The 17,587-nt window shown below is 39.7% G+C and overlaps 1 protein-coding gene across 1 annotated transcript in view; it reads right to left on the reverse strand.

The window, feature by feature from the left end:
* Window positions 1-1,340: 1,340 nt before the first annotated feature.
* LOC146667460 (basement membrane-specific heparan sulfate proteoglycan core protein-like) overlaps window positions 1,341-17,587 on the reverse strand; it is a 36,478-nt gene continuing 20,231 nt past the window's right edge. Inside the window, exons 17-26 of the mRNA XM_085408332.1 lie at window positions 14,684-14,944; window positions 12,255-12,515; window positions 11,777-12,034; window positions 11,254-11,514; window positions 10,839-11,093; window positions 9,557-9,817; window positions 8,256-8,513; window positions 7,703-7,963; window positions 2,700-2,960; window positions 1,341-1,697 (exon numbers count right to left, since the gene is read on the reverse strand). Of these exons, the coding sequence (XP_085264458.1) occupies window positions 1,672-1,697; window positions 2,700-2,960; window positions 7,703-7,963; window positions 8,256-8,513; window positions 9,557-9,817; window positions 10,839-11,093; window positions 11,254-11,514; window positions 11,777-12,034; window positions 12,255-12,515; window positions 14,684-14,944 (2,363 nt within the window). The 3' untranslated portion in view covers window positions 1,341-1,671. The remainder of the gene's footprint in view (window positions 1,698-2,699; window positions 2,961-7,702; window positions 7,964-8,255; window positions 8,514-9,556; window positions 9,818-10,838; window positions 11,094-11,253; window positions 11,515-11,776; window positions 12,035-12,254; window positions 12,516-14,683; window positions 14,945-17,587) is intronic.

Genomic DNA, 17,587 nt, shown 5'->3' on the forward strand with positions numbered 1-17,587 from the left:
AAAGCTGAACCTAATACTATAAAAACAGACATGGAGAGTAAACTGAAAACTAAACACACAGGTCACCAAAACTGAACAACAAATAACCAAACAAAGGGAACACAGCTGATGCAGACTTGATGCAAAAGGGCATAACATAATCTGAGTATACACACTCATGACTAATCTTGAGCTGCAGTGACTGTATTTTAAAGTCTGTGCACATCTGGTGAACTGCAGCGTGGCAGACTCATCTAACCCACAAATGATCATTATTAAAATACTTTCCATCCTCCCAAGCTGTGGTGGGACATGTGGAACATTGACTTTGTCACTGATATTAAGTTATTTTTTCAAGAAAGTGGCACATGCACTGAATAGTCAAACTACTCCAACAATGACTCACATGAATGAGATATTTGTTGTGTTTCAGCTGGATTGCACAGCATTTGGAAGACCTGCATGTGAGAACATTTTCAATAACATAACAACATTACCATTAACTCACTGGAATAAGGCTATTATTTAATGCGTAATTTATAACATTTATTTCAGTTCTGTTTATCTGTTTATATTTCCCATTTTATTTCTTGACCTCAGTCCTTTTGTCCCTCCCATCCAAGACATGAGGAGGTCACTGTATTCTGCTCACTTATATGCTTTTACCCACAGTCACACACTGACAATATGATAACACAGAGATGATTGGATAATCAAGTATTACTCGGATATAAGTCCTCTAAATTTGTGTTTATTTGTTTTCCTTTAATGACAGTAAAACATGACAGTGGCAGTCAGAGGAAGCTGGTTAGGTTTTACATGTACATTTACACTAAAGTTCAGCAAAATGACAGATGAATCCCTTTACTGTGGTTTTACATGACAAAGAAAAAAAAGGTGATATTCGCTAATTCTAAACTAACAACATTTTGCTTCAATGTAATCACAGAAGGAACTCCGTAAAGGTCTTCCTTATATGAATATCTGCAGTTCAGAATACAAAACATAAAGAAGGGTGACTCGATTCAGTTTTATGTTTGATTAATTGGTTTCTTTGTATTAATTTGAATTATGATGTCAGTAATGTATTTGCAGAGCACAAAGAGAGCTTTAAACACAACCTATGGGTTAAAGGAAATGTAAATACAAAAACACCTAAAACAATAATTTGTTTTCCAATTATTAGATAATTGCAATAATCCAGAGAAATGGAATGAAAAAGCAAAAATCAATAGGTTATATCTGATCAATATTCCAGGAGAAGTAGTGATTCTTATCAATTGTGGACAGACGAATGGACAAGATGAACTAATAAGAATGAAATATATAACAATATATTTTTAATGTGCAATTGAGCAGAAAAGCAGTTCAGATAATGTGTTAGCACAAATAAAAATAACAGATACAATGATAATTGTATATATAATAAGAATGTGGTGAGATTCGAGTGTATGTAATAAGTTTCTGTATATATTTTGACACCTCACGTGTTAATAAAGTAAACATGAAGCATTTTTCTCTCAACCTGATTCTCTCATGTTTCACATCAATAGAAACGTGTTTAGGTGTTGACGGCACAAATTTGTTCTCAGCTACACAGTCATGCTCTCCAGAATCAGCAGACCGGGTTAGCATCACTGCCACAGGTCAGAGTCACTGAAATGTTCTCCTGGGTTTACCAGACAGATTTACTCACGCTGAGGGAGACTTTGGAGCATCTGGGGGGAAAAACAGGAAGGTAATTGTAGTTTTTGAACAAAATCAAACATCTTTGTAAGTGTAAATGACAGGATGGATGTTGTTAGTCTACTCTAGGACTCAAAGTACTTTACACAGCATGACTCTTTCACGCATTCACACAAACACTTTTTTCTATGCACATATTCACACCCTGATGGATGCATCAGGGAGCAAATTGGCATTGGTATCTTGCCCAAGGATATTTGCCATGCAGACTGGAGCAGCAAGGGATTGAATCACCAACCTGAGCTACAGCCACTCCAGCAGGATTTAGCAGGAATACTGATGTCCACAGAGACATTATGACTGACCAGTCTGATCAAATTATAGTTTCTTAGTGAACATGAATGCCAGTTCAAACTTTCCACTTTACTTGCCTCTTTTCTGTAGCAGTAAAAGAAAAGTTTGCACATCATCTTGAAACCATGGACAGATATGTTGGAGAGTTGGTTCAATAATTTCTTATTGGAAAAAACAGTAAGCTTTACTGCATTTTTGGGTGGTTTGAGCCTACCCCAGCTATGATGACATGTCAAAGAATAACAATAATGGATTGCATTTATATAGCACTTTTAGGTGGGTGAAGTGTCTTGCCCAAGGACACAATGACCGAGACTGTCCGGGCCGGGGCTCAAACTGCCAATCTTCCGATTACAAGACAAACTGCCAACTCTTGAGCCACGATCGCTCCATGGTGGCGCGATCATGCCAGAATCCCAAAGAATTCCTCACTAGTCGCTCACAGGACAAATGCAGACTCACATTTTAAACACAATTAGTCAGAAGTCTTTGCAAATGATGGGGAATTGACAAAATGTATCAACTAGAGGTATACGTTTGTTGAACTACTGTGAGCAAAACCTTATTGACAATTGATACAGATGATCAACAATCAAATGAAAGTCTCTAAAGAGAGATAAAATCGATCAGTGAGAAGAAAAATTGTTGAATCTGAGAAAAATGAAATTATTTCCACTCACATTTCACATCGATAGAAGTATATTCAGATGTCTTCCTTCCCAATGTATTTCCAGCTATACAGTAATACTGTCCAGAGTCAGAGGGCTCAATGGATCTGAAGGCAAGCTCGGGTTCTTTACTGAGAGGTGTTCTTCCATTTGTCTTGTACCAGACATACGTAGCTGCTGGGTTAGCATCACTGCTGCAGGTCAGAGTCACTGATCCGCCCTCCTTGATTTCACCAGAGGGACGCACTGACACAGAGGGAGGCTTTGGAGCATCTGGAGGAGGAAACAAAGGGAAATAAATACATGGAATTATTTCCTTCAAAGGCTGAAAAATTGACCAAATCAAAAACCTCAATGAATCTAATGCAGGGGCTTCTCAGTGAGTAGATGGCTTTAGTAGAGAGATGTTCTCAGCCACATTATCACTTTATGATCAGATCTAGACAAACGACACTATTTAAACAACCCCATTTCCTAAAAGAAACTGGCCAGATGTTTACCAATCTGCAAAACGTCTAACCTCTAATGTCTGCAAAGTGTCTAAAAACTGTGAAAACATTTCAGAAAAATATTTTTTCATATAAAATTGTCAAGACTTTGAAGACATCATCGTGTACAGTACATCAAATCATCAAAAGATTCTGAGAATTTTGAGAAATCCTCCGCTTAAGGGATGAGGCCAAAAATCCATATTAGATGCCTGTGAGCTTTGGTCCCCCAGACATTCAGGTAACATTCTGCCATTTAGATCACTGCACGGGCTCAGGAACACAGTTCACTGCACCATTCGCAAGTGCAGATTAAAGCTCAATGATGTAATGAAGAAGCCATATATATACAGGTGTATACAGGCATATAATAATAATAATAATAATAATAATAATAATAATAATAATAATAATAATAATAATAATAATAATAATAATGATAAATTTTATTTATGAGCGCTTTTCAAGTCACCCAAGGACACTTTACAATAGGATAAAACACTTAGTAAAACAATGGCAGAATAAGAACAATAAAATAAAAGCACAAGATAAAATTAACAAACAGTGGATTCACAGTGAATATGCAGATTTGAACAGATGAGTTTTGAGTTGGGATTTAAACTGGGGGAGAGAACCAATGTTTCTTATTTCTGGGGGCAGAGAGTTCCACAGCCTGGGAGCAGAGCAGCTGAAAGCTCTGCTTCCCATGGTGGTGAGGCGGAAGGAAGGTACAGTAAGCTGGATAGAAGAAGAAGAACGAAGTGAACGGGCAGAACAAGTGGTGGTTAACAGGTCAGAAAGGTAAGAAGGAGCGAGGTTATGAATGGCCTTGAAGGTGAGCAGAAGAAGTTTGAAAATTATCCGGAATTTCACAGGGAGCCAGTGAAGTTCCTGAAGAACAGGGGTGATGTGCTGGTAGGAGGGGGTTCTGGTGATAATGCGAGCAGCAGAGTTCTGAACTAGTTGAAGCTTATGGAGGGATTTTTGGGGGTGTTAGGGAGTTTTTATTGTTTTATTTGCTTATGCTTCAAAAGTTATGTTATACATATTTCACCAGACACAGTTTTCTGTAGAAACAGGAAGCTGACCCTGTGACACTGACATTTACCGAGACCAGTACAGAAATACATATCCGCAGAAGTTGACTTGCATTATATTATTCTTAGAAATTGACTTGCAACACACATACTTTGTGACACACACACACACAGCTTACACACAAACAGCATCAGGACCTGCGTAACAGGAAATGTGATTATATTTGCATATTGACGATGTAACCTATAAAAATAAACGAATACTGCAGTTCGGTGTGATTGCTCTCTGAGTAGTTCACCCGTGCAGCACGTTAATTATCTCGAGTGTCTCAGTGTTGATTATTCACCTGACTGTTTGTTAACTGTAAATCTCTGACAGGGGGAGACCATGCAAAAGAGAATTGCAGTAGTCAGTACGGGAGGTAACAAGACAAGAATGGACGTAGACTGGGTGGAAAGAGAAGGAAGCAATCTGTTAATGTTACGTAGATGGAAGTAGGCAGAATGGGTGAGATTATTGATGTGAGATTTATAGGAAAGTGAACTGTCTAGGATGACACCAAGGCTCTTAACCTGAGGAGAAGGGAAAACTGTGGAGTTATCGATGGTGAGTGAGAAATGGTTTGCCTTCAAAAGGTTCGATTTGGTGCCAATAAGGAGGATCTTAGTTTTATCCTAATTGAGCTTTAGAAAATTAGAGGTAAACCAGGATTTTAACTTGGATAGACATTCTGTAAGGGAAGAAGGTGGGAGGGAGGAATCAGGTTTGCAAGAGATATATATCTGGGTGTCATCAGCAAAACAGTGAAACTGAAGATCAAATTTGCGGAAGATGGTACCTAAAGAGAAGAGGGCCTAAAACTGAGCCTTGGGGTACACCAGAGGTGACGGGGAATAGACGAGAGCGGAATGATCTTAGTTGAATAAACTGGGAATGGTCGAGGAGATATGATTGAAACCAGGCGAGGGGTGTGTCAGAGATGCCGAGAGAGGAAAGTCTGCTTAGAAGGACAGAGTGAGAAATGGTGTCAAAGGCTGAGCTCAGATCTAAAAGGACGAGAATGGTGAGAAGACCAGAGTCAGCTCCGATTAAGAGATCGTTAGTGACTTTAAGTAGAGCAGTTTCGGTACTGTGACATGAGCGAAAACCAGATTGAAATCTCTCGTAGATGTTATTATTAACCAGGTGTAAATGAAGTTGAGCTGCAACCACTTTTTCGAGTATCTTAGAAATGAAGAGTAGATTGGAAATCGGACGGAGGTTGTTAAAGTTGTTAGGATCTAAGGAAGGTTTTTTCAGTATAGGAGTGACTAGAGCAGTCTTCAATAAGGAGGGAACGATACCGGTGGTGAGAGAAGAGTGAATGATAGCAGAAATGAGTGGGAGTAAAGAAGAGAGGCAGGATTTCACAAGCCCCGTGGGCATGGGGTCAAGATGACATGTGGCAGGCTTTGATTTACATATGAACTCAGAAATATCAGATAAATCAGGAAGATGAAAAGTGGGAAAACGGCTCAAAAAGGAGAAAAGGTTCTGGAGAGTGCGTAGACACAACATTTGATCTGAGTTGCTGGTGGATGTTATTGATTTTCGTAGTCCAGAACAGCATCAAGGAGTTGCAGGTTTCAGAGGAATAGAAGTGCGGTGGTAAAGCGTTGGGGGGTTGAATTAGTTTGTTGAGAACTGAAAACAGAGTCCTTGCATTACCCTCATAAGAACTGATAATACCAGAGTAGAAGCTTTGTTTGGCCTTGTTGATGGAGTCTTTATACTGAAGTACATGGTATTTATAGATTTCTGAATCAACAGTTAAACCAGATTTCTTATATTTACGCTCTAGCTGCCGAGCTCTGGCCTTCAGAGCTCGGAGGTCAGAGGTAAACCAGGGAGCAGAGCGAGCGAAGGAAACAGAGTGGGTTTTTACAGGAGCCAGAGAATCAAGGACCGTGCATAGACAATTATTATAATATAACAACAAATCATCAGGATTAGAATAGAAGTCCGGAATCTGAACATTGTCCAAACTGGTAGTGAGAATGTCCATATCAATGTTCTTGATGTTGCGGAACGAGATGAGACGGGTTGGCTTGGTAGAAGAGCAGCAGAGAGTGAGATTAAATGAAAGGAGGAAGTGGTCAGTTATGGGGATTTCAGTAGCAGAAAGATTCGAGGGAGTATATACAGGTATATACAGGTATATACAGGTATATACGGGTGTATACAGGTATATTTGGGTGTATACAGGTATATACAGGTATATACGGGTGTATACAGGCATATACAGGTATATACAGGTGTATACAGGCATATACAGGTATATACAGGTGTATACAGGTATATACAGGTATATATGGGTGTATACAAGTATATACAGGCATATACAGGTATATACGGGTGTATACAGGCATATACAGGTATATTTGGGTGTATACAGGTATATACAGGTATATACGGGTGTATACAGGCATATACAGGTATATACAGGTGTATACAGGTATATACAGGTATATATGGGTGTATACAAGTATATACAGGCATATACAGGTATATACGGGTGTATACAGGCATATACAGGTATACACAGGTATATACATGTGTATACAGCTTTGACATCATTCTCCTACACAGTTACTGATGTAAGGCCTTTTACCAGTGGGTGTTGAAAGGCGTTCCAATTGGAGGGTAATGCTAAACCACATACTTAATTTATTAGTTGATAGTGAAAGAGTCCAGGTGCTGAATTGAACTGTAAGACATCATTATACAAAAGCAATACAATAAAGATAACATCAGGACCAATGAGCAGCTAGAATCCTACATCAGAAGAGAATGAGACAACAGTCTCTTTCCAAAAGTCCAGCAACTTGTCTCCTCAATTCCCAGATGATTATGATTATTAAAAGAAGAAGAAACGTTACACAAAAAAAAATCAGGGCCATGATCCAAGGTTTGGAGACATCCTGCCATCAAATTTAAAATGAGGGAGTGTTTTTCCCATTTTAGTTAGATTTAGATTTCTTTATATGTTCTATTGTAAATGAAATATGGCTTTGTGAGACTTTCAAATTATGCATTATGTTATTATGTACATTTTACTCCCAGCGTTTTTAGATCTGGGGCTGAACTTCATGGTAGTGGTGCACCAGGAAAAAACGTCAGATCGTCTAAACCATGAACATGATACAGCAAATGTGGATGTGCACTGAAATGTTTACATAGTGTCATGAGAGAAAACATTTATTGTTTAGATTTATCATTTATCATGGCAACCAAATGGAAGTCAATGATCATGATTAGCTGACATGTGAAACTGTTTTATGTCTTAATTTTAGATGGAATGCATAGCATATAAAGATAATGACAGCAGCTGAAATGAATTATGAAGCAGACAGAGATTAACAAAGCAGATGTTTGAGGTTAATTAATTTTGATTAGACATGAAGGGAATTTTCAAAAGTTGTTCTTAAAAAAACTAACATGTTCACCCACATTTGACATCAATGGAGGTATATTCAGATTTCTTCCTCCCCACTTTGTTCTGAGCTCTACAGTAATACTCTCCAGAGTCAGAGGACTGGATGGAGCTGAAGGAGAGCTGCTGTTCATTACTGAGAGGTTTTTGACCATTCTTCTTGTACCAGGAGTATTGAGCTGCTGGATTAGCATCACTGCTACAGATCAGAGTCACTGATCCGCCCTCCCTGAATTCATTAGAAGGGCTCACCATCACTGACACAAACTTTGGAGCATCTGTGAGAAAAAACAATTGTGCAAATTATCACTAATTTGTTAAAATGATGAGGAATTTATAAAGTGTAACAGCTTGAAGTTTTGTACAGTAGTTGACCCTATTTTTTTTCTTCTAAACAAAGGTATAAGGCTGTAGAATTACTATAGAAATGTGACAAAGTTTTATGAAAGTTGATGCAGTATATAAAAAATTAAATAAAAATAAATCTTCTGAAGAGAGATTAAATCTCACTGTCATAGAGAGAAGTTATTGATGGATCTGAGAGAAATATATGAAATTATTTCCACTCACAGTTCACATTAATAGAAACATATTCAGATGTCGTCCCCACTGTATTAGCAGCTATACAGTAATACTGTCCAGAGTCAGAGGGCTCGATGGATCTGAAGACAAGCTGTGGTTCTTTACTGAGAGGTGTCCTTCCATTTGTCTTGTACCAGACAAACGTAGCTGCTGGGTTAGCATCACTGCTACAGGTCAGAGTGACTGAAGTGCCCTCTTTGATTTCACCAGAGGGACGCACTGACACAGAGGGAGGCTTTGGACCATCTGCAGGAGAAAGCAAAGAAAAATGACAGCATTGTATCTTTTTTTTAAAGATCCCCTCCGCATATCACTACCTTATGGTGGTAGAGGGGTTTATGTGTCCCAGGGAACCCAGGGGCTATGTTGTCCAGGGGCTTCTGCCCCCTGGTAGGGTCTCCCATGGCAAAATGGTCCTTGGTGAAGGACTAGACAAAGAGCGATTTAGAAGTTCACCCTGCCCAGTATAGGGTTACCGGGGCCCCGTCCTGGAGCCAGGCCTGGGGAAGCTGCCCAAAGGCGAGTGTATGGTGGCCGGGCCTTAGTCCACAGGGCTGAGCCGGGCACAGCCCAAAAGAGAGACATGGGCCCATCCTCCTGCAGGCCCACCACCTGCAGGAGACGCCGTAGGGGTCGGGTGCATTTTGTGCCAGCAGCAGCCAGGAGCAGAGGTCCTGGCAGACCGATCCACTGGGAATGCTGGACATCGGCCCCAGTCCACGAGATCTTCAACACACAGAGCTCTACTTGCATTGAGTGAAGCGCTGCTGACTTGAACTGAGAAAATTGTTGGGTGGTGGAAGGAATACTTCGAGGACCTCCTTAATCCCACTGGCACGTCTTTTGTTGAGGAAGCAGAGTCTGGGAATGAGGGGGATGACTCGCCAATCTCTATGGGCAAGATAACTGAGGCAGTTAAACAACTCCTCGGTGGCAGAGCCCCTGCAGTAAATGAAGTCTTCCCTGAGTTCCTAAAGGCTCTGGATGCTGTCCAGGGCTGTCCAGGTTGACACGTCTCTACAATGTTGCATGGAGGTTGGATTGACAGACTGGGGTGGTGGTTCCCATCTTCAAGAAAGGGGACCGGAGGGTGTGATGGTTGAATTATTGATCAGATTAAAGACAAAAGCTTAGCCACATTATGATTTGATGAAAAAATGAAACAAATTACCACAATATCTAAAAAAGGGTCTATGGACAATGTGAATCAAAATGAATGTAATGATTTGCAAATCTCAAACACTGACACTCATGAGCTGAAGGTTTCCTAAACGCCCTGTTTTACTCACATTTCACATCAACAGAAATGTTTGTAGGTGTTGATGTTCCCAGCCTGTTCTCAGCTGTACAGTAATACTCTCCAGAGTCAGCAGGCTGGATGGACTTGAAGGAGAGCTGTGAATCTGTACTCACAGATGTTTGATTGTTCATCTTGTACCAGACATATGTAGCTGCTGGGTTAGCTTCACTGACACAGGTCAGAGTCACTGAAGTGCCCTCCTTGATTTCACCAGACGGACTCACTGACACAGAGGGAGGCTTTGGAGCATCTGGAGGAGAAAACACAGGGAGGTAACTGTAGTTTGAATTTCTGACCAAATCAACTAACTGTGTAAGTGTACAATGACACAAGTAAAGAGTTCTGGATGGTGTTAGCAGGAACGTCAACATCCTCATTATGATATTTCCATACTAATGGTAAACAATAAATTACAAGATCAAAAATACAGATACTGAAAATAATAATGATTGCCTTATACTGGAGTTTTTATTGACCAGACATAACTGAGTGACAAGCAGGATACAGGCAAAGTCTATCACGGCACAAATACAGACTGAAACATTGACATCTGAATCACCAGTTAAACTAACAAGCAGGTTTTTGGACAGACTTCACAGAAAGGCTTTGACTGACCAGGAAGTTTCAGCCCAGAACCTTCTTATAATAAGTCGACAATGATGACCACTGTATCAACCTGATTCCACCATAAGTACTGACATTTATTTCTTCTCGAGAAAGAGGAATCACAGAAAACTTTCTGGAAAACTGCAGTCCTCAAAGGATGAAAATGTTAAAAAATATATTTTACAAATTTTGATTGAAAAATGTACCTTAGAGGAAATCTTACTATCAGAGTCCTAAATGTCAATTTGTTTTCTTAGTGAGGAAGATAATATAGGTCATATTATGTTTTTAAACGTCATGGAGCCAAGATGAGGTTTTACTTATCAATAGTCACTGAATCACCAGCACAGAGTCAAAGTCGGGCTCTCCTCTAAGTGACCTGTGATAAGTTTATAACCATAAATAGAAGACAAGATGAAGATGAAAAGTACCTTTCATATTTCTGATTGACTGACCAGAACAGCACAGTAACACTGTGTGCTAAAAATGTAACACAAAAAAGAAAAATAACGTTTTATCTTAATTTGCTCTGCTCAGGGAGAGACAGCAGCTGTCTGCAATCATGAAGCAGGCAGACCCAAAGAAAGATGATATTATAGACCAACATATGTAGAAATACTGACAGACATGTTGAAACCTGCTTTTGTGAAAATTGTTTGACTTACATTTCACAACAATAGTGATGGATTTAAATGTTGACCCCAGCTTGTTCACAGCTCTGCAGTAATACTCTCCAGAGTCAGAGGACTGGATGGAGTTGAAGATGAGCTGTGGGTTTTTACCGAGTGCTTGGCTGTTCCTCTTGTACCAGACAAACGTAGCTGCTGGGTTAGCATCACTGCTACAGGTCAGAGTCACTCCAGTGCCCTCTGTGATTTCACCAGACGGACTCACTGACACAGAGGGAGGCTTTGGATCATCTGGAGGAAACACAGGCAGACAACAGCATGTTTATTAGTTCCTTCAAAAGTTGAATTATTAAACAGATCAAACAACTCAACGAATCTAATGCTACAGGAGCTTCTCAGTGAGGAGACATGAAGGGAATTTTCAAACATTTTTCTTAAAAAATGTACCCACATTTGACATCAATGGAGGTATATTCAGATTTCTTCCTCCCCACTTTGTTCTGAACTGTACAGTAATACTCTCCAGAGTCAGAGGGCTGGATGGAGCTGAAGGAGAGCTGCTGTTCACTACTGAGAGGCTTTTGTCCATTCTTCTTGTACCAGGAGTATTGAGCTGCTGGATTAGCATCACTGCTACAGATCAGAGTCACTGATCCGCCCTCCCTGAATTCATTAGAAGGGCTCACCATCACTGACACAAACTTTGGAGCATCTGCGAGAAAAAACATCATTGTTGAAATGTTGTGAAATTGACATAATGTAACAGCCAAAAGTGTAACATTTAAACATATTTTTTCTGCAGAGAAGGAGTTTAAGGCTGTAGAATTGCTAAAGGAATGAAGTTTTATGACAACTCATGCAGTATATAAAAAATAAAATAAAATAAAAATATCTGAAGGGAGATTAAATCTCACTATCACAGAGAGAAGTTATTGATGGATTTCAAAGAAATATATGACATTTTTTCCACTCACAGTTCACTTTAATAGAAATATATTCAGATGTTGTCCCCACTGTATTAGCAGCTATACAGTAATACTGTCCAGAGTCAGAGGGCTCGATGGATCTGAAGACAAGCTGTGGTTCTTTACTGAGAGGTGTCCTTCCATTTGTCTTGTACCAGACAAACGTAGCTGCTGGGTTAGCATCACTGCTACAGGTCAGAGTGACTGAAGTGCCCTCTTTGATTTCACCAGACGGACGCACTGACACAGAGGGAGGCTTTGGAGCATCTGCAGGAGAAAGAAAAGGGAAATAATAGCAAGGTATTGTTTTGATCAAAGCTCAAATTATTGATTAGATCAAAGACAAAATCTAAGCCGACTCATTGAATTGATGATATGAATAAATGGCATTATTTACCACAATATCTGAAATGGGATACTATACACAATGTGAATCAAAACACTGACATCTCAAACACTGACAACCATGACGCCCTGTTTTACTCACATTTCACATCAACAGAAATGTTTGTAGGTGTTGATGTTCCCAGCCTGTTCTCAGCTGTACAGTAATACTCTCCAGAGTCAGCAGGCTGGATGGACTTGAAGGAGAGCTGTGAATCTGTATTGACAGGTGTTTGATTGTTCATCTTGTACCAGACATACGTAGCTGCTGGGTTAGCATCACTGCTACAGGTCAGAGTCACTGAAGTGCCCTCCTTGATTTCACCAGAAGGACTCACTGACACAGAGGGAGGCTTTGGAGCATCTGCAGGAGAAAACACAGGGAGGTAACTGCAGTTTGAATTTCTGATCAAATCAACTAACTGTGTAAGTGTACATAGACAGGACAGAAGAGTTCTGGATGGTGTTAGCACGAATGTTAACGTCCTCAGACTGGTAAGTTGCGAAGTCTTTGTTGTCGAGTCTGACAGCAGACTTATGGCATTTCCATAACTTATATCACAGTTTACTTCACTAATTGTAAACAAGAAATTATGAGAACAAAAAAAATGCTGTTATGAAAATTGTTTGACCTACATTTCACATCAATAGTGATGGATTTAAGTGTTGACCCCAGCTTGTTCACAGCTCTACAGTAATACTCTCCAGAGTCAGAGGACTGGATGGAGCTGAAGATGAGCTGTGGGTTTTTGCCGAGTGGTTGGCTGTTCTTCTTGTACCAGACATACGTAGCTGCTGGGTTAGCATCACTGCTACAGGTCAGAGTCACTGAAGTGCCCTCTGTGATTTCACCAGACGGACTCACTGACACAGAGGGAGGCTTTGGATCATCTGGAGGAAACACAGGGAGACAAAAGCATGTTATTAGTTCCTTCAAAGGTTGAATTATTAAACAGATCAAACAACTCAATGAACCTGATGCTACAGAAGTTCTCAGTGAGGAGATTTGGATGGTGTTATCAGAGAGATGTTCCCATCTACACTATGACTTTAAGATTTGATGAAATTGGACTATTTACATGATTCAGCAGATGTGGATGTGCACTGAAATGTTTATAAGTTGGCATGCAAGAAAAAAACTAATGAAGAAAATTGAATTTATCCTTTTTAAAGAAGTTACATCTGTAAAAGGTGTAAAAGGTTAATATACTGAAAGGTACATTTTGAAAAATCACAACGTTTTTATCATTTCACTACTTGATGGAAGTCAATGATCATGATTACCTGATATGTGAAATAGTTTTGTGCATTGATTTCAAAGGGAATATGTGGCATATAAAAATGCAATAAATGGAGCAGTTCAGTGATCGACAGTAGCTGAAATGAATTATGAAACAGACAGAGATTAACAAAGCAAATGTTTGAGGTTAATCAATTTTAATTATACACGAAGGGATTTTAGAAAGTTTTTCTTAAAACAAATAAACTTGTTCACCCACATTTGACATCAATGGAGGTATATTCAGATTTCTTCCTCCCCACTTTGTTCTGAGCTGTACAGTAATACTCTCCAGAGTCAGAGGGCTGGATGGAGCTGAAGGAGAGCTGCTGTTCATTACTGAGAGGTTTTTGACCATTCTTCTTGTACCAGGAGTATTGAGCTGCTGGATTAGCATCACTGCTACAGATCAGAGTCACTGATCCGCCCTCCCTGAATTCATTAGAAGGGTTCACCATCACTGACAGAAACTTTGGAGCATCTGTGTGAAAAACAGTTGTGCAAATGATCAGTAATTTGTTAAAATGATGAGGAATTTAAACACTGTAACAGCTCGAAGTCTTGTGCAGTAGTTGAATCTATTTATGTTCTTCTTAGCAAAGATATAAAGTTGTAGAATTACTACAGAAATGAGCCGAAGTTTTATGACAACCTATGCAGTATATAAAAAACTTAAAAAAAAAAATTAATCCTCTGAAGGGAGATTAAATCTCACTGTCATAGAGAGAAGTTATTGATGGATCTGAGAGAAATATATGAAATTATTTCCACTCACAGTTCACATTAATAGAAATATATTCAGATGTCGTCCCCACTGTATTAGCAGCTATACAGTAATACTGTCCAGAGTCAGAGGGCTCGATGGATCTGAAGACAAGCTGTGGTTCTTTACTGAGAGGTGTCCTTCCATTTGTCTTGTACCAGACAAACGTAGCTGCTGGGTTAGCTTCACTGCTACAGGTCAGAGTGACTGAAGTGCCCTCTTTGATTTCACCAGAGGGACGCACTGACACAGAGGGAGGCTTTGGAGCATCTGCAGGAGAAAACAAAGGGATTCAATATCGTATAATTTCCTTCAAAGTTTGAATTATTGATCAGATAATGATGAAATTTCAGCCACATCATTTAGTTGATTAGCAAACATTATTTACCCCAGCATCTTAAATAGAATACTATAGACAATGTGAATCAAAATGAATATCATGATTTGAAAATCTCAAACACTGACAACCATGACGCCCTGTTTTACTCACATTTCACATCAACAGAAATGTTTGTAGGTGTTGATGTTCCCAGCCTGTTCTCAGCTGTACAGTAATACTCTCCAGAGTCAGCAGGCTGGATGGACTTGAAGGAGAGCTGTGAATCTGTACTGACAGGTGTTTGATTGTTCATCTTGTACCAGACATACGTAGCTGCTGGGTTAGCATCACTGCTACAGGTCAGAGTCACTGAAGTGCCCTCTGTGATTTCACCAGAAGGACTCACTGACACAGAGGGAGGCTTTGGAGCATCTGCAGGAGAAAACACAGAGAGGTAACTGCAGTTTGAATTTCTGACCAAATCAACTAACTGTGTAAGTTTACAATGAGAGGAGTGAAGAGTTCTGGATGGTGTTAGCAGGAACACATGAAGATATTCCCATAACATATATTATCAGAGTTTGCCTTACTAATGATAAACAACAAACTATTGGAACAAATATCCAATTCTGAAAACAATAATGATTGCCTTATAATGGAGGTTTTATTGACCAGATGTAACTGGGTAAGAAGCAGGATACAGGCAATACAGACAGAGCCTATCACAGCACAAATTTACACTCAAACATCTGCATCTTTATCAACAGTTCAACTAACAAGCAGGTTTTTGAACTCTGACAAATCTATGTAGATTTCACAGAAAGGCTTTGACTGACCAGGAAGTTTCAACCCAGAACCTTCTGCAGATACAGCCTCTTCGCATTTCCTGCTCTTAGCCAGGTCAGCTAGCTGCCAGCTGCTAGGACTCTCCCCTTCTTCTCTTGGGGCATATCTATTTTCCACTATGAACACTCAATTGCAGAGTGTCATTGAAAGATGGCACTTCCTTCACAAATGTTTGACTTAGATAATCACCTATAAAAGTACCTAAATGCTTGCTCAAAGATAGTCTTGGATTATTGTGATTTTCTTAGTGCTTTTGTAGGGTCTTTAACTTTTGCAGTGTAAAATGCCTTAATGGTCAAACTGACTGCAATCACCAAAAGTATTTCCAGCAAATAGTTCTTCATTCATGCATTTCAATCTTATCAAATAAAGAGATCAAATTAAAAATTAAATTAAATAACTTAAAGAAATTTCAGTCTTCCTCAAAGATCCAAAACCAGATGTGGAGGTTATGTCTGCCACTATTACAACAACATTCTTCAGTTTTGTTTGCTGGGTTGTTACTTGTTCAGACTTTTGTTTATACTATGAACATGTCTTAGATTTTTCTGTTAGGCTACAACTGTTAGATTTATGCTTCATATTTCTTTAAACTCTGATATTTGTCCGAAGGTTTTGAGCCGCCCATCACTTATCTGAATTTTGCATAAGAGAGGACAGACTTTCACCTACTGCATGTTTCTAAAGTGCTCTCCAGGTTTTATGAAGGTGTTTCAATGTTGTTCTTTGGACATTGGTTGTTTTTTTTAATCATCTTCAGTCTGGTCCTAGTATCTGAAGGGGAATTTTTTTTCAAGCTGTGTTATGACCTTGCAACCGTGGTGGAAATTAAAGTCTATTAGTGCCAGTGCTTTGGGTCCCTCTCCCACAGCAGCATTTCACTGACCTTGTTAATCACTCAAAGTGTTTAGAACAGAGCCAGACATATTTCTGGCATATTTCTTTAGACCAGAATACACACGCACATGGATGTTGTTGAGCAATCAGAGTGTTTCTGTCTGCGCATTAATTGCTGGATATTCCAGGATCCAGCAATTTAATGCTTTCATGTTTAGAAACTTAAGTCAGCAATAACCATCGAGTGCAAGTATCACTTTCTGTCTTCTACCTTGCTTTTCTTGGTGTATGTTATGGCCCTAGCAGGGCCTCCTGACACGGTTGATCTGATATCCTCGTGTTGGTGTTGTTCCCAGATCATCATACTAAATGTTGTTCCAGGATCAACATTGCAAGTGACCAATCAGAATGTTGTGACGTCATACTTTTGCGACTTCGGGTAAAACCGGCGTAAAACAAAAAACTGTACTTAAGCTGCGAGAAACCGCCTCTGTCCGCCGATCAACGGACCCTGACCCTAAACCTAACCCTAACCGTAACCCTTTAATAAACAGTAAGCAGAATTGATATTGTCCTTGCAACATTGGAATTTCATAAATGCACGAATGGCTTGGTGCGCAAAAGAATAACGTCACAACAATGTGATTGGTCACTTGCAATGTTGAACCTGGAACAACATTTTCATGATGGTCTGGGAACAACACCAACACGAGGATATCAGATCATCCTCCTGAAACTGTCCTTGTGTGGGTGTGGTGGTGTTCTCTCTCCGCCTCCTCCTCTCTTGCTCCACCCCTCTGTCTCTCTCTCACTCTTCTCTCTCCCCAGGACACAGCTCTTGTTCATTGGCCTCGTTTACCACCTGGGCTCAGTCAGCAATCACTTCTCTGAGGTTATATAAGCTGGAGATGAACTGTATGTGTGGTGGTTTTTCCCCTGTGGCTCTACACCAGTTCTCTAGGTGTTGGAAAGGGTCCTTTGTGTGTCTGTCATGCCTGTGTTGAGGAGTTAAGTTGAGTGAGTAGACGGGCTTGTGGGCCCCAGAAGTGTCTCCTTTATTTGTTAGGTGGTTTTTTCCTTTGTTGCTGCAACTGCTTCCTTTGTTTCTTTGCATTATTGATAAAACGGTGTTGCTGGCTCTTTTGGTCAAGATTATTTGTAATAAAGCTATATTATATATTGACTGTCTGGTTTCCTTTTCATTCCATTCTGGACCCACTTGTTACCGATCCCCACACTCACATCCCTAGACCTCTTAGTCGTGACGTAACAGTGTACACAGCCTCTATTTGCTGCAAGCAAATATCTATATATGAGTATTCAATTGAAATGTTCAATATTAAGATTCTTTCAGAATTAGAGTCCCTGAACAATTTAAAAGATAAGAAGTTT

The sequence above is a fragment of the Rhamphochromis longiceps genome, linkage group LG6 (genome assembly GCF_057381845.1).
Source record: "Rhamphochromis longiceps isolate RC_006_pf linkage group LG6, R_longiceps_female_GT1.1, whole genome shotgun sequence".
Classification (NCBI taxonomy): domain Eukaryota; kingdom Metazoa; phylum Chordata; class Actinopteri; order Cichliformes; family Cichlidae; genus Rhamphochromis; species Rhamphochromis longiceps.